The following is a 27552-nucleotide window of genomic DNA, read 5'->3' as shown; positions in this document are numbered from 1 at the left end:
ACCATCCTGTCCTGAGGAACGGCAGTAGACAATGGTGCCAGCACAGCAGAACCAGGGATAGAAGTAGACGTGTGACGCTGAAGATGTACCCTAGTCTGCTGGCTCTCAGAAACTGGCAAGGAGAGTAGAGACTTCACTGTATCCTTCACCACTTTCGCCTTGATCTTCTTTTTCTTGGTGACTGTGGGGTCAACCTGCATGCTCACGGTTTTCCTTTTCCCTTTCGAGGTTCACTGCTCCTCATCCACTTCATTTGGGTTAATAGGTATGTTTATGACCCATGCCAAGAGAGGTGCTGCAAAACATTTAAAACTTAACTGCACAAACTGCACTTGGGGCCGAAATCTTTTCGCCCTAGTCTACAAAGAGCTGAAGAGAATCTGGTGGAATCCACACGGGATAGTGTGGATTAAACAGTACAGCCCGTCGCAGTGGGAGAAGGTAGTGAGAAGATCAGTTTTTTCCTTGTCTTCTTTGGCATCTCGAGCCAGAAAGTAATACCTGAAGATTGCGAGAAGCCGTCTGTTTCGCTCATAATCCGAACTCAATAGCTCTTGACATGCTTGAATTGTCGCATCCTTTGACAGCAAAGAGAAAGTGCGAGTAGTAGGCTTCACAGCTGGAAAGTTGGTCATACCCATGGCATGGCCAAGCCTTGTAGCTGTTAGCTTGTGTCCCCGGACCTTTGGAAAGTCTTTCAACAATTGATGTATCATCTCTGCTGGAACCGTATCAGGTAAATCTGCATCAGCCAATGCTACGAGGCCCAGAGTCCGAAGCTGAGCAGTCGAAAGCACCTCACTGAGAGATGGTCGAGGTTACTGCATATAAAAATTTAATGAGAATGTTGTGCGATTTTTCGAAGAAGCAGGCCTCTTGATTTCATGAGTGATGATTGGCTGCTTTCCTTTCTTCTAAGCCACTTTTGAATGTTCCTCCTGATCACTGGAAGCACCTGACTCAGAATTTACATCTGAATCATCAGATGCTGCTGAGTCTGCTTTGTAGCTCTCATCACTTGGGTCACTGGAGGTAAAGTCATCTATGCCATGGCTGCTGCTTGCAGATACTTCCTCTGCTTCGCTCTCTGATTCTGCAACCAGAGCTTTCCTCTTCTTCAATTCTTCCTTTCTCTTGCTATTGCCTTCTGGCTGTTTCTCTTGTTGCTTGCTACCTCCTGCCATGGTGAGGTCGGGTGGATGACAAAACAGTAGCAGTTGAGTAGAACAAGTGATGGAAAAGCACCACGATCAGTCAGATGCAGACCAAGGTGGAGTTTCTGCAGACCAAGGTGGGTAAACGATTTGGGATTGGGCTAGGCAGAGGCTGGACAGAAGGGGAGCTGGGGCGATTTTGTGGGGCTGGGCGAGAGGATTGATTGAGGATTGGGTATAGGGGTGAATCAAGAGCTACTAGGCGAAGGAAGTTAGGATGGGGCGAGTAAGTTAGGGTAGGGGCGAATGAAGAGTGTAGGGGCGAGAAAGTTATCTGGGGCGAATTAATAATTATCGGAGTCAGTTAGGGTACGGGCGAATGAAGTTAGGGTAGGGGCAAATCTAATTGTGCTGAGAGGGTATGGGCGAATTTTGAGAGGGAACTGGGTAGGGCGATTTGAAAATAGGCAGGGGCGAATCCAATTGTGCTGAGAGGGTAGGGGCGAATTGCTAAGAGGAAAATGGGTAGAGGGGCGAATCCAATTGTGCTGAGAGGGTAGGGGCGAATTGCTAAGAGGAAAATGGGTAGGGGCAAATCCAACAAAATAGGGCAGGGGCGAATCCAAACAAAATAGAGCAGGGGCGAATTCTGTTTAGTAAGGATGGGGCGAATTTTACGAGGGTAGGCTGGGGCGAATTTTTTGTGTTGGGGCGAATATTGAAGGATGGGGCAAATTTTGCAGGGCTGAGGCGAGGGGTCGATAGGGTGTGGGGCGAGGGCGAAGGTTGGAGAGGGTCCACAGGGAAGGTCGAGGGCGAGGGCTGGAGGGGCGAGGAGTTGACAGGGGACTAGGTGAGCTTTGGAGAGGGGAACGAGGGCGAGGGAATTTAGTGGTGAATTTGGAGGGGCATCCACATTCGACAAAAAGCAGGTATGAGATGAGGCTTATTAAAAATGCAAGGAAATTAGTGGGCAGCAAACGGTATGAAGATGCTAAGTGCCAATTCATCGAAAGAAGAGTTCCATGTGGATGTCTACGAGGCATTGTTAGGTGATGTAAAACTTGAGACATGGCAAAAAGACGCATTCAAGCATGTTCAGGATGGGAACTCTGTAGGAGGAGAGAATTTGGGAATGTGGGGCAGGTTAAGAGATGACAAGGGGCTCAGTAAGCAAGAACAGTGCGGGGGAAAAGAAAGAGCAAGGCCTAGATAGAGCCAGATATAAATGCTGTCAGAGATAAGAGAATAACGATTTAGGCCTATCTTTTCGGCTATGGGGTTTATTAATCAGAACGGGCTCTAATTAACAGGAGGAAAACATCATTACTGAATCAATTTGAGGAGTCTTTTACAAAAGATAGTCCCAGAAGGCAAAGAGAGATTTGATGGTGAGAGAGTGCTTCTAAAAATTAGAGACGGAAAAGAGAGATGCAGTTGAGCTTGTGTAATGTTGAACAATATCCAATAATCAAAAGATCTATTCGATGAGACTTGAATCTCGGAAATTACATAGGGGGAGAAGAGACAGAGACAGAACAACAGTAACTGATGCATACATTGAAACAAGGGGAGTTTTTGAAAGATAAGAGCTGTCATGAGGAAGATTTGGGAAGAGGGGAAAATGGTAAGCTAGGGAGAAATACCGAACTGAGGAGGGAATAATCATATAGTGTTGGGATAGCTATCATCAGTAGATGTGTATATAATTAGGGCGAGTGATAGCACTTAATCCTTGATCCGTTTACCAATGGCAAGGGAACGCCTTCGAGAGTGACTAACTGGACTGCCCCCTGTGGTAATATCTCTTCCACCACGAAGGACCCTTGCCAAGCTGGAACCAGCTTCTTTGCTTTTTTCAAATATTTTGCCTGATAGAGTAGCACCAATGTGCCTTGCGTTATTTTTGGCTTTCTGAGGTGACGATCATGCCACGCTTTGCGACGAAGTTGCTCCGCTTGCAGAGCATGAGAAACTAAAAGGCGGTTTTCATCCAATAAGGTAAGACGGGATATAGAAGTAGCTTCCATGCCCCAACTTGCACGCAGACTCCCCACCCTAGGGGATCCGGAGTTGAACTCAAATGGAGCTATGGCTTCCAAACCGAAAGCGAGTTGAAAAGGCGTGTGATTTGTTGTTGCTTTGAGAGATGTGCGGTATGCCCAAAGAGTGCCGTGCACAGCCTGAGCCCACGATGCTGGGTGGAGATGACATGCTTTCCTCAAGAGTGCATTCAGAACCTTGTTGGTGCTCTCGGCCTGCCCATTGGCTCTAGGGTAATAAGAGCACGACTTGCGATGAAAAATCTTGTAATTGGCCAGTAAAGTTGAGATCATGTCATTGACAAAATGACTGCCCCTATCACTGGTGATCTCTAAGGGACATCCAAATCTGCATAAAATATTTTCATATAAAAATTTGGCTACTGTATTGCCAGTGCAATCTACTGTCACTAGTACCTCCGCCCACTTTGTTGCATAGTCTGTAGCCACTAGCAGATATTTGCGATTACCTGGTTGAGCCGGGGGATATATTGGACCCACAAAGTCCAAACCCCATCTCTCAAAAGGTAGCCACGCCATCGAGACCTGCAGAGGACGGTTGGATTGCTTACTTGGCTTCGGCCCACAGCGCTGGCACACATCACAAACCTTAGAATATGCTATTGCATCCTTAAAAATGTAGGGCCACCATAGACCACTCTGTAGAATCTTCTGGGCGGTGATGTGACCAGGGTAATGGCCACCAGTGGGACCATTGTGGGCATCCTCCAGAATATGCTCCACCTCATGAGGCGAGACACAAAGCTTCAGAACAACTGGTCCCGATTTGTAGAGCTGGCCCCCAATCAGAGTGAAAGACCTGGACTTCAACAGCAATCTCCTCTTCTGCAGTGGAGATGCATTCTCTGGGTACAGCCCAGTAGATAGAAAATGTAAGACCTCGCCGTACCATTCCGGTGTTGTATCTATCTTAAAAAGACTGCTATCTGGAAAGTCGTCCGCAATTCCGGTAGCTTCTTCACCTGTGTGAATGCAAGAGAGGTGGTCAGCCATTACATGCTGCTTACCACGACGGAGTACCACTTCAAAATCAAACTCTTGGAATAGGAGGAGCCATCGCCATACTCGACCTGCGACCTGTGGCTTATTAAGCAGATAGCTGAAGGCATGGTGATCAGTAATAATTGTGAAGTGGACCCCTAGCAAATAGTGACGAAATTTTTGTAGAGCATACACTATAGCCAAACCTTCCCTTTCTGTGGTGCTATAGTTGCGCTCTGCTTTGGTGAGCAGGCGACTTGCATAATGTACAGGACGATCCAAGTTGAGCTCTTTGCTAGGCTGAGTCAGCACAGCACCCACAGCCAGCAGACTAGCATCTGTATGCACATGAAAAGGTAGGGCCCAATCCGGGGCAACTAGAATAGGCGCTTCAGTGAGGCGTTTTTTGAGGTATACAAATGCTTCATCCTCGGGTGTTGACCACTGGAAGGGAACAGTAGCACTGGTGAGCCGGGTCAATGGTTGAGCCACCTGTGCATACATACGTATAAGCCTGCGATGATAGCCGGTGTGGCCCACAAAGCTCTGAACACCTTTGGGATTTATGGGAGGAGGTAACTTCAAGATGGCCACTATCTTCTCTAGGTCAGGTGCTAAACCTTGAGCAGAAACCACATGGCCCAACAGTGTGCCCTCGGTGACCAAAAAATGACACTTGTTCGGATTGAGCTTCAAACGTGCCTCTCTGCACCTAAGGAAGACTGCAGAGAGCTGAGCAAGATGCTCCTTTAGATTTTCTACTGGGGTTGAACATTCAGCACCCGAGAAGGTGGAAAAGTCGTCCATGAATATGCGAAGGTGATCAGTAAGCAGAGGACAAAAGATGAGATATACTCTGTGATTGAAAGAAGGCGGTGCATTTTTAAGCCCAAAAGACATTCTAGAGTAGATGAAAATATCCCAGGGAGTCACAAAAGCTGTTTTGACTTGGTCGTCAGGATGTATAAGAGGAGGTAACTTCAAGATGGCCACTATCTTCTCTAGGTCAGGTGCTAAACCTTGAGCAGAAACCACATGGCCCAGCAGTGTGCCCTCGGTGACCAAAAAATGACACTTGTTCGGATTGAGCTTCAAACGTGCCTCTCTGCACCTAAGGAAGACTGCAGAGAGCTGAGCAAGATGCTCCTTTAGATTTTCTACTGGGGTTGAACATTGAGCACCCGAGAAGGTGGAAAAGTCGTCAATGAATATGCGAAGGTGATCAGTAAGCAGAGGACAAAAGATGAGATATACTCTGCGATTGAAAGAAGGCGGTGCATTTTTAAGCCCAAAAGACATTCTAGAGTAGATGAAAATACCCCAGGGAGTCACAAAAGCTGTTTTGACTTGGTCGTCAGGATGTATTCCTAATTGATTGTAGCCGCTGAACCCGTCCATAAAACTATACAGTACATGGCCAGCGACATCTTCGAGGACTCTCTCAGTGAAAGGGGTCGGAAATCCATCCGGGATTGTGACCTTATTCAGAGCCCGGTAGTCGACGCAAACGCGAATTTTGTTGGACTGCTTCTTTGGGGCAATAACCATAGGGGACAACCATTCTGAGTGCTCTACTCGTACAATAATACCTGCTTCTTGCATCTTTTCCAACTCGATTTTGACTGCTTCTGCATACTTGGGATTCAGTTTGTAAGCCCTTCCTCTGACTGGCTTAGCCCCCTCAACCAGAGGAATTGTGTGGACTCCTAGCTCTGTTGGGATTCCTTCCAAATCGTGGAAAGACCAGGCAAACACATCCTTGAAAGAGTGCATGAAAGAGATTACCTGGTCGAGTATAGCGGGATGATCCCATAACCAAGCGGCTAACAAGATGGGCTGATGGTTGTCAGGGCCGCCTAGGTTGACCTCTCTGACTGGGTTAGGCGGTGCAGTGGGCGAGGCTGCGTCAGGGAGAGAAGACCGTGCCGCCTCTGTGAGCTTCTGGACATTATGAGCTGGCGTATGATCAATGTTAAAATCAGCATACTCTTCCTGCAACCATCCTGATGGAAGCTCTGCGAATGGTAAATCCTCAGATACCTCAAAGTGCTCCGGCATGGGTGGAGAGTCAGATGGAGTGGAGGCTAAGGAGGGAACTGGGGTGTTGACCAACTCTTGCAAGGGAGACTTTTTCCCCCTTCTATGGTGTGTTATAGGCTCACCCAGGCCGAAGGTTTCTATCAAGGGACCCTCTGAAGGATGGTCATCAGAGACCGGCCCACTTGGTTCTGGCGCACTTGGCTGACTGGGATTACTGGCTTCAGGTGTAGGATCAGGAGAAGAGGGTGAATCTGTTGGCAAGGGTTGAAGAGAGACTACATAGCATGGCATCGAAGATGTAGCTTCTAACCACTGCAGTAAGTCTTCATCGGACCCATAAGGAGGGACCGGCTGCTTCAAGTCAGGGTTGGACTCTACTGACAAAGAGCTATGCTGAACGACCGGATCCATACCTCCTTCGAGACGAATTTGTTGCATTGGAGAGCCAGGAGTATGTATCCACATGGCGTCGTTTCCCCAGTAGTGAAGTGCTTTCGTATGTCGCAACCATGGCCTACTGATCAGCAAGGGATAACCTCCCTCTACCTGGGGAAGATTGACTACCACAAAATCCAAGTTAAAACTGAAATCTTGTACCTTCAGAGGCACCTTATCGACTATGCCCACTGGGTAGACTGTTCTCTGATCTGCCAATGTAACAGTAAAAGGAGCAGGTCAGGTAGGTTGTAGACCTAAGGCCATCATAGTGAATTCGGGCATCAAATTGATTCCAGATCCACCATCCACGATGACGCCGGAAAGTTGGTGCCCAAGAATAGATACAGTGAGACGAGGACTTTTATAATCGGTGAGGGGAGCAGCTGGATAGGAAATCAAATAAGACTCTAAGGGCTGTACAGGGAGGTGCCCGCCACTAGGCCCAACCCCCAGGTACAAAGACTGAATGACTGACAGGGTGTCACTTCTGAGTGTTGTGCCGAGCCTTAGCATGTCGTATAGTGACACCTGCTGAAAAGTATTTTTCAAGATGGCTTCTGCTGTGGGCTTGGCACCTTCGAACTGGACTCCCTTTGGGACCTTAATTCGTTCCAAGTCAGCCACTGCCTCCAAGAAGGCTCCATCAATGTCAGATAACAGGGAAGTTGGTTTGCTCTGAGCAATTGTGAAGGACTTGTCCTTTGGGTCAGGTAGACCAGATTGAGGAAGTGGGGACTGGCGAGGTGGACCTGTGGGCAGACTGAGACCAAGAGCTGCTCTTTGTGCCCGAGTAAGGACACCAGCAAGCTCCTCCACTTGCAGTGGCTCAACCACATGAGCAGCAGGTGATGGTTGAGGCACGGTGTTCACAGTAATCAAATTTATCTTCGGGAAGGTGAATTCGGGCTGGTTCTGAGTCGAGCCTGAAGACGTGGATGCCCTTTGCTTGGGACAATCCTTACTGTAGTGATCCTTCGAATCAGGGCAATGACGACAAGGAGGGGACCCCTCAGGTAAAGGGCACTTGCTCTGATAATGCCCATATTCTCTGCATCTGTAGCAGAGTATGGGCCGATTGGAAGGACGAATCGGGGGACGAGGTGGTTGCTGCATGGAGTTGGAGGCTGAGGTGTAGAAACTTTGGGGAACTGAGGGAGTACTGGCATGATAAAAGCTGTGGGGTGCAAAGTTGTTGTGCATACCTTGCTGCATAGGGGGTGTTGTCAGTAGAGGAGGCAACGGGTTTTGATGGCTGTAGGGCGAGACCATGTTGGATGCAGGTGCTAGCCCTTGTTGGAGAGAAGGACCAAGACTTTGCTGTATATGTCGCAATCCCTTGAGGTAGTAACAATCCTTGTCCTCATGTCCAGATTTTTCACAGAAGTGGCAGTAAACCCGAAGGGGGCATTCCTGTGGATGGTGCCCTGGAGAGCGGCATGAGGTACACCAAACCGTAGCCTTAGTCTCTTGCTGACACTTGAGCTCTTCTAGCTCGCGCTTAATCTGTTCCAATGCCTCATGATTTGGAGGCTTCTCTTGTCTAAGAGAGAAGGACCTCTCCTCTTGAAGAGCTCGCTGTAACTTTAGGGCTTCCAGTTCCCTGCGTAAAGAAGTTAAAGGATCAACAGGACTACCTTCCGAGAACACAGAGAGAGTATCTATGTGAGGAGAGTTGTTGAACAGCTTCCTAGCCCCCTCTATCCTAGTAGCAGCTGCGATGAACTCCTCGAGAGTGGCGTCGGGTCGGAGACTCTCTCGGAGTTTTTGCTGAGAAGTTTTGGGAAGCGCCTTCTCCACCCACTTTTTAACCATGAATTCACCGGGTTGTTGGGGGAGCTTGGCCACCAGCGACTTAGTTTTAGTCATAAGCTCTGCAAAAGTCTCCTCAGGCTTGAGCACCATGTTGGCCAACTCATCCAACACCTTCTCCTGGTAGTCACCCGGCCTGAAAGCTGCACAGAACTGCTGTCTTAAGGCTGCCCAAGTTGCAAAATGGTTCTCTGCAAATTGACTGTACCATTTATCTGCTAGGCCATCCAAGGTGGATGGAAATAGTACCAAATAAGCATCTTCTCTGTTCAGACCACGTCCCCTACAGAGAGATACAAATCTTCTTGCATGGTCGTCAGCATCTTCTGAAGAAAGCCCTTTGAAGGTAGGGAACTTGATGTTTACCTTGGCCAAAACACTAGCTAGTGGCTCCATGATTCCTTGCTGAGCCTGTTGCTCTATAGCTTGCTGTATCAGAATAGGAGAGAGCTTTACTGGAGAAGGTGATCGGGAAGATGGGGAACCTGATGAAGGAATGGGTGATGTGGTATGTGGAGGTATAGGTGATGAGGTTGAAGGATTTCTACAAGGTGTCAAAGGTCTTCTTCTGTGATAGTACTTCAGAGGGCTCAGTAGTGCGCTTTGACGCTCGACTGACCTCCTTGTATGTGTCATGCAGCGACCACCAGTCCAACCAAGCTTGGGGCAAGAAAACTTGTGACAGGTCTAGACTCCACCAGACCAGACCAGGTAAGTGACTAGACCCGGCTGGACCAGGGACGAGGAGGACTAGACCAGTTGGACCAGGCGAGAGGAGACTAGACCAGTTGGACTAGGAGAGAGGAGAACAGTGCAAGGCAAGGTTGGCGAAGGTAGGCGAAGCTAGATAAACCTAACTAGCTTCAAGATTTGCACCTCACAAAGTGAGATTTCAGTTGAGGTCCCACCGTGATCGCCAAAATGAGAGCACCTGTAGCGTAGATAATGTGTCGTGCTCTCCACAGTGTGGGTGCCGCTCAGTGCAATGTGCGAGACAATCTCACTCAAACAAATGGAAACTCACTCAAACAGAATGAAACACGGAAACAATCGATAACAACAGAACACAACAGTGGACCAGAACATGTGGACTCGACTATCTCAAAGAACCATGTACAGACTCTGGCGTGGCAGCACACTCAGCTCCAGCCCAGGACTCACAGGTACAAATGGGGTGTCGAGGCTCAGATGTGCAGGGATGGTGATACTGTGCTCTGTGTAAGACTCTGTGTAAGACTCGCTACCAAGACGACGACTACTAGACCAACCATAAAAGATAATGATAATGACCCAACGGCTACTACTCATAGATACAATCATAAAGAGCCACCAACGGCTCAACGGCTCATAAATGTCAGCCAGCTAAGTGTGACCTGGCCACATGTCCACTAGGCCACCATCCGTATCCCTGCCACGTGTCACTGCCCAGAGTGTCCGTCCAGTGTGAACAGACCAGACCAATTGTACTAACTGCAACTGTGTCTTGTGAAAGTGACACTGTAGCCTCCTACAGTTGTATATGGTTTTGAGGGGTACACCTCTGTTGCAATAACTCTCAAAAGAGAAAACCAAACCTCTCCTTTAATTGCAAGCAGCAACAAATGGCAGTCTCATATGAACTACTTTATAAGAATTTAAATTGATCCATTTGTGAAGAAAAACTGGAATACTGCTCATGAGCATATAAGTCACATGAAAATAGCCAACTCATCCAGGAAAAAAGTTCAATATGATGTCCTGGCAAAAAAGCTAATATACCGAAAACATGTAGTAAATTTCTTACCTCCATGGTCAGAATACCACCACCACCCATGCCTTCTAGCTCTACTCTCACCTCATGCTTTTCTCCTGTAATATACAAAATATTAAATTACAACCTTTTAAAAAATCTGAGAAATTTGGATGTCCTGTGCAAGAGAAATGAAATGAAATGATATATTACGTCTTCAAAAAGTCCAAAATGACCTATGAGACCAAACCGTTACAAACTGGTGAACCTGATACCATGTCCGGGAACAAAAAAAGAGGGATATTAAAGTGAAACTAGAGGTCCTACTGATTGGAAATGTGTATGGTATGTGTGATTACTGATACAGTGTGTGCCCGATACAAGAGGGTGATATGATGGGTGATGTGTTCATCCTCATATGCATTCTAGATGTCAAGCTAGTATGGCTCAAATCCTCTGCTGTAATCTCTATAGGTGCTGTGAAGCTCCTCTCCTCAGTCATGGGCGTCTTGATCTCCCTAGCTCCGGTGCTCGATCAATGAGAGTACCGTGACTGTGAGTATGAGCTGAGCACTGCACTGGTGGCTGCTCCTCTGATGTGAAAAAATCAGTAATCTGTCTCTGGGATTGTCTCTCTCAAGTTCTCCTCAGAAAACTGTCTGTATCTGTGTAACGCAAGTAGATACAGTACAAGACATCTCTGGTCCTCATATCTCATGACTCTGGAGAAAGGTCCGAAGCCTTTTCTGAATAGATAGTGGAAGCGACCCCGTATCTCATAGTACACTGTACACTGACATATATTATGCATCTCCGTCTCTGGCTCTGTATGGCATAGGCGACATCCTGATGGCTGCTGGTATCCCTTTGAATCTACCAGTCTCAATCTCAAGCTGGTGGATGTCCGTATCTGACCAATGGCACACCGTAACCCATGAGATATATGTGTATCCATATAGCTGGGTCGAATCACAAACCCATCCTCTGTGAGTTGGAGAAGATGCTCTCTGTAGAAAGCCATCTTCGTGCCCAACTCCTGTGTCGGCTCTATCCATGTCCTCCTAGTGTCCAACTAGGTCAGGTCCTGGCGAATGAGTGTAATCTCCATCCATGTAAAAGACAACGATGATGCATCAAGGGAGTATTGAGAAGGAGGTAGCATGTCCATGCTGAAGCCATGTATCTGGAACCATGACGACATCCCTTGTAAAGCTAATTGTCTCAAGCACTCGAGGGCCAATCTGACATATCTTTCTCTGGTAGTATCCCATACGCTCTACATAGAGGATACTGACTAGTAAGCGCCTCTATCTCCATAGGGGGGGCTGATAACTCAGCTCTAATGATCTCGTGTGGCACGGAGGCCTTGGCTCTAATTAGCCGAGAAATCATAGCTACCAAGGGCCTCTCCATAGTACATACCTCTCCACCCATCCTGACCCACAAAGGGTCCCCAAACCTGAACCCACCATAGAGCATAGCTGAAGCTACCAAGATATCAAAGAGCCAAAGCTTTGTTCGGGGTTCCTCGAATTGAACCTACGAAGACATCCTCTCCAATCCTCCCAAGGCCGCATATGCTCTGCTTAGTCTAGTCTCTTCTACTCTCTTCAAAGAAAACCTTGGCCCATTGAAGGCTACCCCAAGATAAGTGTATGCATCTATGTACTCCACAGTCTCCTAGCCACAAGTGCATGCAGGTGCTGATCTCCAGATACACTGCGGTGTGGTGTTAAACACCATAAACTATGTAGAGCATCCAAACGTCGTTGTATACCCTCCGGTGAGTCAAAGATCAATACAATATCATCAGCATATAACAACAATGGAATCCATGTCCCTGCTAGTTGTGCACCTCTGTTGTCAATGTAATCAGAAACCTCATCTATATACATACCAAATAGGGTAGGAGACAATGGACAGCCTTGTTTCACTCCAATAGTGGAGTTAACTAAATCAAATATCTCCTTTGGAGTACGTACATGTCCCACCACTGATCTATATAGTCGTGATCCCCCAAACCAACTCATTGGGCACTCCCATCTCTTGTAGTCTTCGCATCAATCTGGCTCTGGGCACTGTGTCAAATGCTTTGCGGAAACCCACAAAGCTACAATAAATCCATCTCCCATGTCCCCTACCCTCCTCAATGATGGCTCTTAAGTGTTGGTCAAGAGTGGAGAAGCCTCTCTTGAAACCGACCTCTCCCATTGCCTGTATGCCCTCACCCTCTACCCATCTGCTCAACTGTTGCTCAAGGATAGATGTATACAACCATGCCAATGTGTGTCCAATCATAACAGTATGGTCGTTGACCATTGAGTACGCTATGTGCTTTTACCATTACGGTAGCAACTTTTGGTTGCGATATATGTTTCTCCATGAGCAAGTTAAGTAGCATTTACACGCTGCTGGAATAAATTGCAACTATTATGTTCGTAAGGGTAAAATTTGCCAACAGGAATTACCTTAACCACATATGGGAGAACATCATTGAGACCTAAAGCAGGTTCGCCCTTAAGTGGGCTAAGTTTGAACTTATGTTCATGCGAGGAGTCCTAGATGCTTACAAGGATGGCCTCCGCAAGGAAGAGACACTAATGGGCGTCAGGAAAACATTGTTGGTGGTAATATGTGGGAGGACACAAGAGGTTTAATACCCTCTGGACTAACAGCGCAGGATTATGCGCAAGGACAGAGACCTAGATTGATATCTAGGAGGATTATTTTTCTCGAGATTGAGAAGGTGGAATTGAGTTAACAAATTCTCGGAAAGACGTGAATGATGAGTTCTTATGTGGCTCGTCACTTTGATGATTGGTGAAGGATATGCTCGAGGTACTAGAGGAAGGACATTAACCGGTAAGGTAAGTATTTAATTCTTGAATTTTTAATCAATTTAATTTTTAAGTTCTCTTTTGAGAAAGGACTAGCTCAACTCACCATTGAGCAAGATTTGAAATCTTTCTGGTTTCTCCCCGGTAGTTCAATTGGATCTCTACAGTTGAGGAAAACTCTTTATAAGTGAGAGAGATGTTGCTAAATTGGCTTTATCGGAAAGGAAAATAATTCTAAATGAATTATTGGATTTATAAGTGAGAGGGTTTTCCTCGCTTGGAACACCAAGAAAAAAATTCCAAACGAATTATTGGAATTTTAAGTGCGAGGGTTTTTCTCACTGGAGACATCCGAGCACAAAGTATTCCTAGTGCGTCATTCAGAGTAATGACAGAAGCACTATGAAAGGGAATATCTGTAAGGCCACCAAGAACGGGTACTTCTGATGCGTCACATCGGATGGGTGACAGGGAGCATCGCGAAGAAGTATCCGACCATCCGGGAACGGACATCTCTGATGCGTCATAGGATGGGTAATATAGAGCATCGTGAAGGAGATTGCACCGTAAGTTCAGTAGGCAAGGACTAGGTGATGGGTATTCCTGATGCGTCACAAGGTGGGTGACGGGTGCATCAGAAAGGGAATATCCATAGTCAGGAGGAAATTCCGAACTGTGTTAGAATTGTGCACAAGGAAAAGCAAGCACTTGAATGAAGATGGGTTCAGAGGAAACTTTGAGGAAAAACAGATCCTTTTTGAGAAAGCGGGATTGCTTTTCAGGAAAGCAGCGAGGAAGTCTTTGTCTGCATTGCAACTGTGCATGTGATTGCATCTAGGGACGCCTGGGAAGTGGTGTGAAAGAATTGTTTTTAACTTATAAGGTTTTATTGAGTTTTTGGACAGATTCAAACCATTTTTAAAAGGTGACCGGCCGCCCACTTAATAAGTGGACAGCCTATGATTAATAAAGCAGTAAAAACCAGACATCGATTTTTCTCTCTCTTTTTCTGGCAGTAGTGCAAAAAAAGAAAAACAAAAAAAAACAAAAAAAAAAAACAAAAAACAAAAAACGGCAGCGATCTCTACGCGAGCAGTCAATGCTCTGCTATCTTTGCCCTGGCTAGGGAGATATAAAAGCATCACACGCCCTCTCCCAAAGGGAAGACCACTTTTCGCAAGGAGGAGATCAATTCTTGCAAGAAGAAGATGTTGCTGCAAATTTCATCCACAAAGAAGACGTTGCCGGTGATGCCCATGGCTGCCCCAAGTGTACCAGATGTCGCCAAGACCCAATGGCGAGTTCCCTCGCGAAGAAGTTCCTACGGAGCGTGTTTCGATCGTGACAAGCTGCTGTTTTTCTCCGTTTTCAGCCCATAAACGTCGTAGACAGGGCTGATTTACGAGAAGGAACCCAAGAACACATCTCTTTTGTGTGTAGGATTGGAAGAGAGGATTGCGCTCTGAGGAACTAGAGTTGGATCAGCCCAAGGGTTTCGTACCCGAGTTTGGGAAGTAGATCCACGGACCGGAGAGAGGTAGTCTCTCAAGTTGTGATCCCGAAGTTGAGATCCAGAGGCGAGAACCTTGATTCTCGAGGATTTGGAATAAGGAACGGAAGTTCCTTGGAATAGGGTTTTGCCCTAGGAATAGGAAGCCGTGACTTCTGGGAACCATCAAGTCTTATTCTAGAATGAACGTGGTAATACATTCGGTTCAAGTGCTTGTATAGACTTCTCCTCAGTAATAAAGATACTATTACGGGAGGGGACCAGCCCATCTTCTCGTCCCCAGTACTGTGTCGATCTTCTCACTCTCTATCTCTCTCTCTATCTATTTCTCTCTATATCCTCAGGCTTCAGTAATAAGTGATAAATCCTATTTATCCGAATGTATTTTATATTGCAATGCGCTCCCGTTTGTGACATTATCCTTCATCTCTTTCTCGTGAAGGATCCCCCTAGGTTAATCCTTTCTCTCAGAGCTATCCTTAATCCCTCTCTCGTGAAGGAACCCCCAAACATGGAGAAGATATATCAATTATAGGAGGGGTGGATGCTAATCTATAAAACTCTCTTTTTCTCCATTAATGTTGTAGTTTGCAGTGAATTTCACCCTACGGCCTCCTTGCTACTAAGCCACCACCACCACCTCTGATAAGGCCTTGCAAAAATGAATCTCAAGCGGTGATGTACACAGCAATAAAAGGAAAAATGCAGGTCACAATGCTAAGGTTCTTAGGATGCCAACGAACAAATCCTTTGTCAAACCTCATTTGATTTCCAGCATGCAGACTTTTCCAAACCTAGAGAATAATTCACCTTCAATCAAATGTCTCATCTCTTCAACGCAAGTCACATGGGTCTTCGAATCATCCAAGTATGTATGCACATCATCTCAATCTCATTCCATATCTAGCCAAATGGCAATCACAATGCCATAGCCCCGCGAGAGAGAGAGAGAGAGAGAGAGAGAGAGATTTTTAGCGTCTATGTGAGGCCGAAGTCGGCCTATGAGACAAATCAAGTATACATGTGTGTATGTCCTCCATCTATCGGACAAGACAAAAACAATCTAAACAGGTACAGAATAAGCATAAGGATAAGGATAAAAACCTTGGTTTGTGACGCGATCTATGGGGTAGAATGGAGCTCTAGTACTAGGGATAGGTGCATGTCTATATGCTCAGGTAGTACAACCATGAAGATGCATCAAGCTAGCTAGCTCCATCCTGTGTCAATGGGAGGGTGTAAAATGTGGTGCATGGGAGAATCGTGAGCAAGGGTTGCTCGGATGAACGCAGTTGGGTGGGCCATCATATGGGCTCGTCTTTGTCACGAGACGGGCATCACGTGCCAGCGGAATTGAACAAACTGAACAAACTTTTAGCACTTCAATAACAATTGAACTAAAAGAGAGAGAGAGAGAGAGAGAGAGAGAGAGAGCACATGTGACAGGGAGTGGCGGAATTCCACCCCAGAGAGTACTGGCCCCAAACCTTGGAGCCCCTTTCGGTATTTCTTTATATTACTTGAACTCAGTACAATGCCGATACTCGCGCTCTGCATCAAAGCGTGCCAAAGAATGAGCCCTCTGCACATATTTGAAGGCCCTTGGGCTCAAAAGCAATTACATGAAAAGCAATAAACTCAAAAGCATCTGGTCCAAAGGCGCTGCATCTAAAAAGTTGCTAGCGCATTTTACGAAAATCCGTATAGACTGCCACTTCAGCACAATCAACGCAAATTGCGGAATTCCGTACTGTTTGTACGTCAACAGTCCTGCGCAAATTGTGGAAATTCTTACTACTCTACCACGTCATCAGCTAGTTACGCTATCTTTTGTGTGTGTGAGGGTCCAACTTTGTTTTAATGCCTTTATGTCACTTGGGTCCCATCGGACGGGGTCCCATAAGTTGGTAGGACTTCTTCTTCTTCTACTGCTTCTTCTTAGGGTTTAGGCCCCTCGATCGAGATCTGTAGGTTGGCTCCATTCTTCAGTGGCTTGACACATCAGCAATTTGTGACATCCCTCCTTCTTGAAAGAAAGTAATCGTCCACGATTACAACAAATCTACAAAACAACTCAAGTTAGCTCAAAAATTCCAAGGGTCATTCAGAGGGACATTCCGAGGGACAATTTGTTTTCTCATTCCAAATCGGAGCTCTTGATTTCTTGGGTCGTTGACTTCCCATAAGAATCTCATCCAATAAGGAGTCTCATTCCAAATCGGAACTCTTGATATCCTGGGTCGTTGACTTCCAAGAAGTATCTCATTCAATAAGAAATATTCAGTGGGTGGCACATCACAATGCAACACAAATGCTCACATATGCATGTTGTTACCATATACATGTGGTAGTGATGTATGTGAACACACTTAGGGACCATCGGGGCATTTTTTCCCTCGCTAGGAGGTTTTTTCCCCCGTGCATTGTATATACGTCCATCTCTCTAGGGCTATCTTATATTTCCATTGCACACTACGTAATACACTCTATTGTGAGCCTTGAGCTTCCTTCGTCTTCTCCAAGTTGTGTTTTCCTGCAACCCTAATTCCAACAATTGGTATTAGAGTAGGTTGCGTCCTCCCGGGCTTAGTCGCCAGCAGCTCCAGCACACGCCTGCTCACTTTCTCCGATTTGGGCTCATTTCGGTCTCCGTTTCCACTACAGGCAATACTGCACAGGCTATTTCGTCATTTTGTACAGAAATTATGTTAGTGTTGTTTTCTGCGTAATAGATCCCTTACAGTCTTCTACGGTTTGTGCTATATAGCACGTGTTGTTCTTGCTTCGTTTCTCCTCTTTTCGGACAGTTTTCACATCAAATGCAGCATTTATCATGGCTGACAATAACATAAATGTGTTCAAGATGTTTGCTGCTGAGGACAGATTGGATGGGGACAATTTCCCTACGTGGGCTTTCATGATGCAACATGTCCTTGTGTCAAAGGACGTTTGGAACATTGTGCAGGTCATTGATGTACGTCTTGGTTCTGAGGATGTAGGCGATGTTGAGGATGTTGCAAGTTTTGGTGGTAGGGTCTTTGCTACCATAGCTGTTTACCTACAGCTGAGCAAGCTCGTTGGGATATAAAAGATGCGCAGGCTCATGCATTGATTGCGTTGTCTGTGAAGTGTTCGGTGAAATCTGCAAAACAAGCTTGGGATATTCTAGCTAGTCTTTATGCAAGTCGCAATGAGGAAAAAATTGCATTGTTGTATAAAGAGCTAGAGTCAAAGATTATGCATCAGGAAGATTACATGGACACTTTCCTTGATGGTCTCAAGGATATTAATGAGCAACTTATTTCTGCAGGTGAAGTCATTTCAGACAGTTCACTTGTGCAGACTGTTATTGGTGCCTTGCCAGATTCTTACCAGACTTTTGCTAGTACTTGGAGACTTATGACTCAAGGAAATCCTGAAGTTGTCAAGTTTGATACATTATGCACATTGTTGTCGCAAGGGTCACTTTCGAGATAGCGTGCAGTTAAACAGGCCTTTATTGCTGCTCAAAGAAAAGGTGGTAACATCAATGTAGTCATTTCTTATGATTCTTTTGCGAGTGGTAAATCACTTGTTCCTAATGCTTCTGCTAGCAGCAATTCGTCTGGAAATTCTCGTGATAAGGGCAAAAAGAAGATGCGTTGCCATTACTGTAAAGTTAATAATCATTTGATCAAGTAGTGTCCTAAGTTGAAGGCCAAAGAGGCTAAGAAGAAAGAGGTTGGTTCCACTATTAATGCTGGTTCCACTACAAATGCAACTATTGTTGAGTCTTTTGTGAAAGGAGACTGTGATGCTGATGTTGATGCAGAATGGGCTTTTAGTGCAGAGTGCACTAATGATCCTTTTGTCCATGATGCATGTTTGTCAGTTGTTGCAAATGCTCAAGTGTGGTACTTTGATAGTGGTGCTACAAGGCACATTACCTCTCATTGTGACTAGTTTACCTCTCTCGAGAATGTCCCTCATGGGAATTCAATCACTTGTGCAAACAATGCATCTTATCCGGTCAAGGGAGTTGGAAAGATTGTGCTTACTGTTGCAAATGGCAGTTCTTTCACACTTGTTGATGCATTGTATGTACTTTGGATCAATAAGAATCTTTTGTCTCTATCTGCACTTGCTAGACTTGGTCTTGTAGTCAAATTTGTGGATCACAGATGTACAGTACATGATCTCAATTTCGGTGATGAAATTGTTGCATCTGGCATTTTATGCCATGGGCTATATAAGCTCACTTTATATGACAAGTGTGGGCAGAATTTTGCAAATGTAGTTGTGGATTCTAAGGCTATTTCAAATGCAAAACTTTGGTATGCACGTTTTGGGCATCTGAATTTTGCCAGTCTGTTGCGTTTGCAGAAATCTGATATGGTTGCTTCTTTGCCGCCTCTTGAAGCACCTATGAAGCATGTTTGTGAAGGCTGTATTTTGGGTAAAATGCAAGGTTCTAAGTTTCCAAAGGATGGTTCAGTTAGGGCTACATGCAGCTAAGTCCGAAGTGTTTATGTGCTTCAAACAATTTTTGGCTATGGCTGAAAATGTTTCGAAATGTGCTATGGACACCCTCTATTCCGATCGAGGGGGGGAGTATATGACTCATGAGTTTAATGCATTCCTGGCTAGTCGTGGGATAAAACACCAATGTACAATGCCTTATACGCCTTAGCAAAATGGTGTTGCTGAGAGGAAAAACAGGTCACTTACAGAAATGGCACGATGTATGGTCAAAAGTCAAGCTTTTCCGCATTCGTTTTGGCTTGAGGCCATCATGTGTGACATTTATGTACTGAGCAGGTGTCCTACGAAAGCTTTGCAGTCTATGACTCCATATGAAGCATGGCATGATAGAAAGCCTTCTATTGAGCACATGCATGTTTTTGGTTGTTTGGCATATGCTTTGGTGCCACAAACACAGCACAGGAAATTGGATGATAAGGCTATCAAATGTATTTTTGTTGGTTATAGTGCTAAAAGCAAAAATTACAGGTTGTATCATCCGCAAACAAAGCGTATCTTGGTCTGACGAGATGTTGTGTTTGTAGAAGATTCTGTTCAGCCCTTGCTGTCATGTACTAGAGACGATAATGTAAGCTCACAGGACATTTATGACACTTTTGTTACCTCTTTTCAGTGATGGAAGTCCGAATGTAAGTTCCAATGAGGCAAATGTACAGCATATGGGGGTTTCTGAAAATGTTATAGATTAGCCTATTACTGATGCAGATGTACATGATGTAGTTGATGAAGAAAGGGCTGAGAATGAGCAAGCTAGAGGTATGCCTAAATGGTCGGTGCATACTTTGCGTGACAGTAAATTGGATGCACCTTTGTCTAGTGTACTCGTTCAGGTTTCAGCCATGCATCTTATGCATCAGATTAACCTTGTCAATGAATAACTGAATGTGTATACAATGGAGGCAAGGAGTTGCTTATATAGCAATCTTGGTAAATTGGCCTAACCATGACTTTGACAAATAAGTAAAATAAATACATAAAAGCCAAACTAAATAATGGAATCACATTTGACAGTTCACTTGAGATGCCTAAACTTTAACACCCTCTATGCACCTCATAGATTGCTATGCTTTGGTTGTGTCTAGCTTATATGATGTTGAGGAACCTCTGTCTTTTAATAAAGCACAGATTTCAGAAAATTGGACGGCTGCCATGCAATCTGAATATGATGCATTTATAGAAAATGACACACGAACTTTATGTGATTTGCCTCTTGGCAAAAAGGCCATTGGTACGAAGTGGGTTTACAAGTCGAAACGCAAGCCGGATGGTGAGATTGATCGCTATAAGGCTCGACTTGTTGCAAAAGGTTATGCACAGTAAAAAGGCATAAATTATGAAGAGACTTTTGCTCCCACTTGTCGTATGACTACTCTGCGTTTTCAATGTGCATCGGTACCTCATTTTGGTTGGGATGTACATCAGTAAGACATTGTTACTGCTTTCTTGAATGGTGACATATTTGAGGAAGTTTATGTAACAGAGCCTCGCGGTTTCTTTGTATGGGTTGAAGCAATCTCCTTGTGCTTGGTATGAGAAGGTTGACATTCATTTGGTCAAACGAGGCTTTCGTAAAAGTCCAGCAGAAAGCACATTGCATGTAAAGCGTGAGGGTGATGTACTTCGCATTGTGGTTCTCTATGTAGATGATTTGTTGATCACTGGACCAAATGAGAGACATATTGTTGAATTTAAGGCTGATTTGAATGCTACTTTCAAGATGAAAGATTTAAGGCTGTTGCATCATTACAAGGCAATACAGTTTAAGCAGTGTGATGGTGGTATTGCCTTGTGTCAAAAAAGTTACATAGAGACATTGCTATGTAAGTTTGGACTTGAGGATTGCAAACCTATTGCCACTCCCATGGAAACATGTTTAAAATTGAGTCTTCATGATGCTGGTGATCCTGCCGATGTCACTCTTTACCAAACTGCAGTTGGTTGCCTCACTTATGTATGCAACACAAGGCCAGATATTCAGTTTGCAATCTCACAGGTCAACAGATTCATGCATAGCCCAGGGTCTAAGCATTGGTAGGCTGTCAAGAGGATTTTTTGCTACTTGAGTGGCACTTTACATCTTGGCTTGTTTTATACCAAGGGAGAATCATTGCCGCCAGATTAACATGCTTTATTGAGCTCAGATTGGATTGGTTGTTTTGACACACGAGTTCCACAAGTGGTTTTTGTTTCATGCTTGGCAACTCATGCATATCATGATTGAGCAAGAAGCAACCTACTGTGGCCACTTCCAGTTGTGAGGCTGAGTACAGGGCAGTCTTCACAGCTACGGTTGAGTATGTATGGCTTAGACGCCTTATGGCTGATTCGGGTGTTGGACAGGACACTGCCAACACTATCTACACTTACAGTCAGAGCGCATTGGCAGTTGCGAGGAACCCAGTTTTTCATGCTCGCACAAAGCACATTGAGGTGCATTACCACTATGTCAAGGAGAGGCTCTCAGCACGAGAGATCAGCTTGGTTTATGTGCCAACACGGGACAACCTTGCACATCTTTTCACAAAGGGATTGTCTCGTGAGAAGTGAGAAGCTTTCCACAAAGCTTTGGGCTTACTCCCCTTTGTGGGTTGATCATGTCCTCAGGGCATGGTACTTCCCTATACTCTATGTGCCAGCTCTCCTTCACCGCATCACTCCCAGGGGGGATTTGTTACCATATACATGTGGTAGTGATGTGTGTGAACACACTTAGGACCGCCGGGGCATTTTTTCCCCCGTGCATTGTATATACGCCCATCACTCTAGGGCTATCTTATTTTTTCAATGGACACTAAGTAATACACTCTCTGTTGTGTGCCTTGAGCTTCCTTCATCTCTCCAAGCTATGTGTGTTTTCTAGCAACCCTAATTCCAACACATGTTACAAGACATAGAAACATAAAGTCGCCGATGAACACTCCCCCTGCAAATAACCATCCCGGTACAGACCATGAACTGCTCAACAACTCCCTCATCACTCCTCCCGCAAATAACCTAACAAGGTCCAGAACTCTGCAGCAGTTCCTCGTGGTATGACGAGCTTCGACATTCGTCGTCGTTGGGATTTCTTTGCCTACGACTTTACACGGTTTCTCGGCGACCCTCACCAAACCTTGAGGCAGCATGCTTCAGGGTTCATGTACTATTCCTTGCAACTAGGGGATAGACGCCTTGGACTCAGCGGTTGGCTTCTCTTTTCCCCTATGCGGCAAGGACCAGACTGAGTGGACTATAGACTAAGTTTTGGAGTGGTGGCTGCAGACACAGGCCCTAGAGTTCTGTCATCACATGGGAGACCTAGGGGTTATAGACTTGCTTCAGACTCTATGGTCATTGGCCAAGTTTTCTGTGACACCTCCAGACGCAGCAGGATGTAGACACATTGTGGTTCACTTCTTTGCTGACACACACAGCCCACCATGTTATGTACACATACATGAGGACTCCTGGACAGAGGAGGTTGCTTTGCGCACGGATCTTTCTACTTGGGCTTGGGCTAGACACTCTTTGCAGTTACGCCTATCTCGAGGACTCTCGGATGCGGATTACTCCCCATCCAAGCCTGCCTCGAAGATAGCGCGGTTAGCTGCTGCTGCAGGATCGGTTCTCTCTTGCTCAATGAGAGAGAGGAGTGTTGGGAGCTCATCTGCGGCCTGACACTCTAGTTCATCAGGCAGCGGGGCTGCTTTCGCATCTTCGAGGCTCGCCCTGTACCACCAGTAGAGACTGTTCGGGATCTTTGGCTAGAGCTGATCCATACTCTCAGAGGACAGTTCGAGAGACTCCAAGGCAGCTCCGGCCGCATGAGGGAGCGCAGAGAGGCTTTCCTTCGACTCTGGCACCCTGGGCGGCTGGGCCTTTTTTCACCATCATCCAGGGTGTGCTCAGATGGCACTACCGTCCACCTGTGTGCCTTTTCCCTCCTCCCATCTCTTGATTTAGCCTCATTGTACATATCTGTTTTTTCATTGGGAGAGTCTCCCCATCATGATTGTTGTAGCCCTCTCTTGTAGAGCTGGTTGTAGCCCTATGGGCAGTTTCATTAACTAATAGAAGGAACTTTTTCTTGGAAAAAAAAAAACAGATACCATCCATTTCAAATAAATTCCAAACATAATTACCAAACAAGTTCTCAAACAGAACTCAAACTTGAAAAGCAGTCTCGACATCAATCGAGTTCGAAAAGTCGACTAACTTTCCATCCTAAAACGTGCACCAAAAATTAGGGTCAGGGTGTCTTGATCTACTAAATCTTGTTACTCTCGAATTCATATTCTTTCTTTTCACATTTCAAAAAAAACATGCCCATAACTATCCCCACAAGATAATACATCCACATAGCATCTAGTCCACAAAATCACACACTTAGTTCGCAATGAACACTTACGTTTCAATCATTCAATCTAGCCATCTCATTCCATTCAAAACTCTTGATGCACTCACACCCATATCTAGTCATCTCATGCTGACGTAACAGTTGTACCTATTTCCAAATTATGCACTGGCAGCTTTTGAACACCAACTTTTGACCAGATGCTTTTCATGTAAACTCCTTTAAGAAGGTCTGGTGCCTTTAAATATGAACAGTGGGCTCTCTCTCTCTAGCATTCTAGCGGAAGCAGATGCAGAGCCAATCCACAGTTGTACTATCTTGAAGCAATATAAAGAAATACCGAAAGGGACACCATTGTTTGGGGCCAATGCTCTCTTGGGGAGGAACAGCCACTCCATGTCTCGTGTAGCGTGCATCTCTTCCGTTCACTTGTTTTGAAGTGTATAAAGTTTGTTCAGTCTATTCTTTTCCATTCGCACGTGGTACCCTCCTGTTACACCACATATAGAAACTTGTTTTTTTAGAAGATGTCTTCCAGTTTTTTTTGTAGTTTCCTAAGGAGACAGCTCATATCATGGTTACAGGGAATGGCCATTTCCAGGTCTCCGTTCCCTGTTCCCATTCCAACTTCCCATTCTGAATCCCCGTTCTGTGTTTCAAATGTGAGTATTCGTAATAGGGAATGGCGTTTCATGCCCATTGTCGTTCTATTCCCCCTTCCGAAATCCCGTTCCGAGTAACTATGGCTCATATCCACACTTTCAAGATCTTCCTATTACTAGTAGAGGTCGACCCCCATGCACCTTTTGACAAAACTTACACACCAACTTATAGACACTATTCATGTAACTGCAACTACAGCCTTTCCCCACTCCTATATTATGGAAAGACATGGTCTTGGCACTAGGCCTCAGAATTTCTCGTATGATAATGAGTGTTGAGAGACTCGAACCTATTATAGAAATGAAATGTTATATTAACGTCTTCAAAAGGCCGAAATGACCTATGAGAACAAAAGATTACATCCATGTGTGACTTTATTATAGTGTCTGGGTAACGTAATAATAAAATAAATGAGGGTACCTGGAGTGGGTAGGTATGTAAGTCTAGCCTACATCCTCATCATCATCAACATCCTCACCACATAATACATCAACTCAAACCATATGGGGAGGGGTACGATCATATGTGGGCTATGAGGTGCACAATGGAGAAAGTATACAATGGTGATCATCCCATGAACCCTCTCATGGGTCTCTCCAACCCACCTTGCAAGGCCAAAGAAGAGGGCTTGATTATCCCTCCTTGCAAGAGCTTTACCAATTATTCTTGAATCAGGATGCTCAAAATGCATTGGAGACCCTTTTGGAGCAGCAAGGACCTACACCCATTCCTTCAAGGGACACATGGGGACAATATGCATCTACTCTCTACACAGTGCCAACTCACATGTGTCGTGACGTTAAGAGTTCCATCTTCACTTTCATTGTACATGATGACCTTGATCAGTCACATGGTGATTGGAATCAAATTCCTATGAAAATGGACTCTTGAGGCTTCTTTCTTCTCTCACATCTCTCATACATAAGTTTTGAATTCTTTAGTTTGAGGGTCTATGTGACCCTGTAAGAAATGCAGCCTCATCATACTTGCCACAAAACCCATTTCTCCACACAAGATCTTGGAAAAATATTTCCAAAACCTCACGTTTCTTTGACAGCCAATATTTCCACTAATGGGATTCCCATCTAGATTCTTTGAAGTTTCAAGTAAGCCATGAGTTCTCAACCACTTGATAAAACTAATTCATCTCATACTATTGACATGTTGTGCAATGTGCATCATCATTTAGTGTCCATGTATATATATGTCATCATTTATGTCCAATTTTTTTTATAAAACCTCTATTACAAAGTGATGACATGGCACACCTGCCAGCAAAGGAGAAGAGAGATGGAGATCATTGATGATAACATAGCAGCATGAACCGCAGCATAAATTCTGAGACCTACTAACATGGTAGTCGAGCAAGGGGATTTTTGATGCCAGAATTTTTAGCAGAGCTTTTGCAACCAGTTTTTGTGTCTGTTTCTTTTCTGCTGAGGCCTTTAAATATGAACCTGGGGGGTCACTCTCAGAAAATCAGTGCATGGTTGCAGACCTCCAAAGAGACTCCCTGGCAGTTGTACTTTGTAGATTATTTAATAAAAAAAGAAGTATTGAAGGGGCACCAGACTTTGGAGCCAGTGCATCTAGGAGTGGAACTCCGCCGCTTCATGTTGTTACTACTTTGAGTTTTTGAAGTTCAAATGTTAGTTTTCAATTTTGTTCAAGCGTTGCTATGAGATAACCACATGGTCCATGCCAAGCCCGTTGAGTGGTATCAAAGCTTCAACCGATTCTTCTACGGAGGATCCAATCCGACTTTTTGCAATACATGCCATGGATTCTAATAGAAAATCTGATCAAGAGAGGAAGAAGCTTTTACAGAAATTGTGGCGATCAAATTGGCAAACCTATTTGTCTCACACATTTTTGGGTAGCAAGGGATGCCGATGGGGAGGGAAACATTTGAGATTATCGAGGATCATAAAAAGATTTCACCTATTTGTAAACCAAGAACAAGATTTTTGAAGCTAATCATGTTGTACAAGATCTAGAGCTACTTTTGCCAAGGTTACGAAGGCTTTGCAAAAGTCTCAGACACGGTAGGAGAAGGCACTAGATAAGCATCAACGCAACTTGCAATTGAAGGAGAATGACTAGGTGCTTAGTTTTGAGAAAACAGGCCTTGGACAAAGGAAGAGTAAGGAGGGGCTTTTCTCAAAGCTCGCTATACGATACTATGGGCCCTTCCAGATTTCAGAAAAAATCAACGATGAGTCCTTCAAACCAAGGTTGCCAAATACTTGACAGATTCACAATGCTTTTCATGTGAGTCTATTGAGACCTTTCAAGGGTGAAGTTCCAGAGGACAAGGAGCCAAAGGAGTAACTAAAGGTAGGAAAAACCAGGGAGATTTCTTATACATGAGCAGGTTCTAGTGCACAAGGAAAGAAAAGAGAAGGGTAAGCTAGTCCATAGGTATTTCGTCAAGTTCAGACATTATCCAATCTTGTTGCAAAGTGGATAGAGGAGAACCTTGCAGATAATCCTTCAAGAGAAATTTTTACCGTGAGGCTTTTGGTTTAGCTGTGCCGATTCCAAAAGTACAAGTCGAATCAATGGGTTGATCGGGTGCAAGTCTATGCGGAGGCTGAAATGAAGAATGCAAAATATCAAGTCCCTTACAATACTTTTTGTTTTTATCTTCGAAATTTTACTTTTTCACAAGGGTAGGGAATATTATTTTTCACACGCCTGGTAAATTGAACCATATGGGTACGAATCCAACATTGTGTGATTGTACATCTGAAATTTTGTGTGTAATAGGTTTTGTGTAAATGCATGCTTTATGAATGTATTGTCCTGTGGGAGATAGTCATTGGCATGTTTCCATGGAATTTGAGAAGTGACGTGAATTTGGAGAAGAGATTTAGTGCACCAAGACATCAGCGTGAGTTTAGTGCGGTTTGGATGTGATGGCTAAATAAGTGACAAGTCATAATGATCACGGTTCATGTCTAAGATCTAGGGATGTGAATGCGATTATGATCGTCCAATGACTTGTGTCTTTGTGTCCGTGCATGGTTTGAAGTGGTCAAATGCATGTAAGCATAGAGTCGGTGACTCTTGAGCTATTTTCTGCCCAATGTTTGTTTTGTAGACGTAATCAAGGACGATTGTCACCAATTATTCTTTTTGCGGCATGCTTTTTATGATTTATGAATGCTTTTTATGAGAATTATGTTTAGAACGTACTTTAGAAGTCATTTTCTCGTAAAAGAAAAAGTTATTTTCAAGAAAACAAGTGCTTTTCGAAATGCAAGTGTGCTTTTTGACGTTTTCTTGAAGAACCTAGCTTCACAATCAAGAATCTAACATCGGTTAAAAATTTATGAAGGTTAAGTGCCCGCTTTTTAAGGTTAAATACTTTGCATGCCTTTTAGCCAATTATAACATGTAGGCTAAGATTGGTTGGAAAAGATAAGAGGAGTCTATTGGAAGAAGCAAAAGCTCTAAAAACAGGAGGCAAGG

General features: G+C 44.7%; 1 protein-coding gene across 5 annotated transcripts in view; it reads right to left on the bottom strand.

Moving 5' to 3' along the window:
- The window catches only part of LOC147446162 (putative triglyceride lipase), a 172384-nt gene that overhangs the window by 109981 nt on the left and 34851 nt on the right, over positions 1–27552 (bottom strand). For all 5 annotated transcript variants that reach the window (XM_086525447.1, XM_086525443.1, XM_086525444.1 and 2 more), the window contains exon 7: positions 10269–10333. In XM_086525447.1, coding sequence (XP_086381573.1) covers positions 10269–10333 — 65 coding nt within the window. The remainder of the gene's footprint in view (positions 1–10268; positions 10334–27552) is intronic.

The sequence above is a fragment of the Adiantum capillus-veneris genome, chromosome 12 (genome assembly GCF_014529385.1).
Source record: "Adiantum capillus-veneris isolate H3 chromosome 12, ASM1452938v2, whole genome shotgun sequence".
NCBI classification, from domain to species: Eukaryota; Viridiplantae; Streptophyta; class Polypodiopsida; order Polypodiales; family Pteridaceae; genus Adiantum; species Adiantum capillus-veneris.
This window is presented reverse-complemented; position numbering and strand designations above follow the sequence as displayed.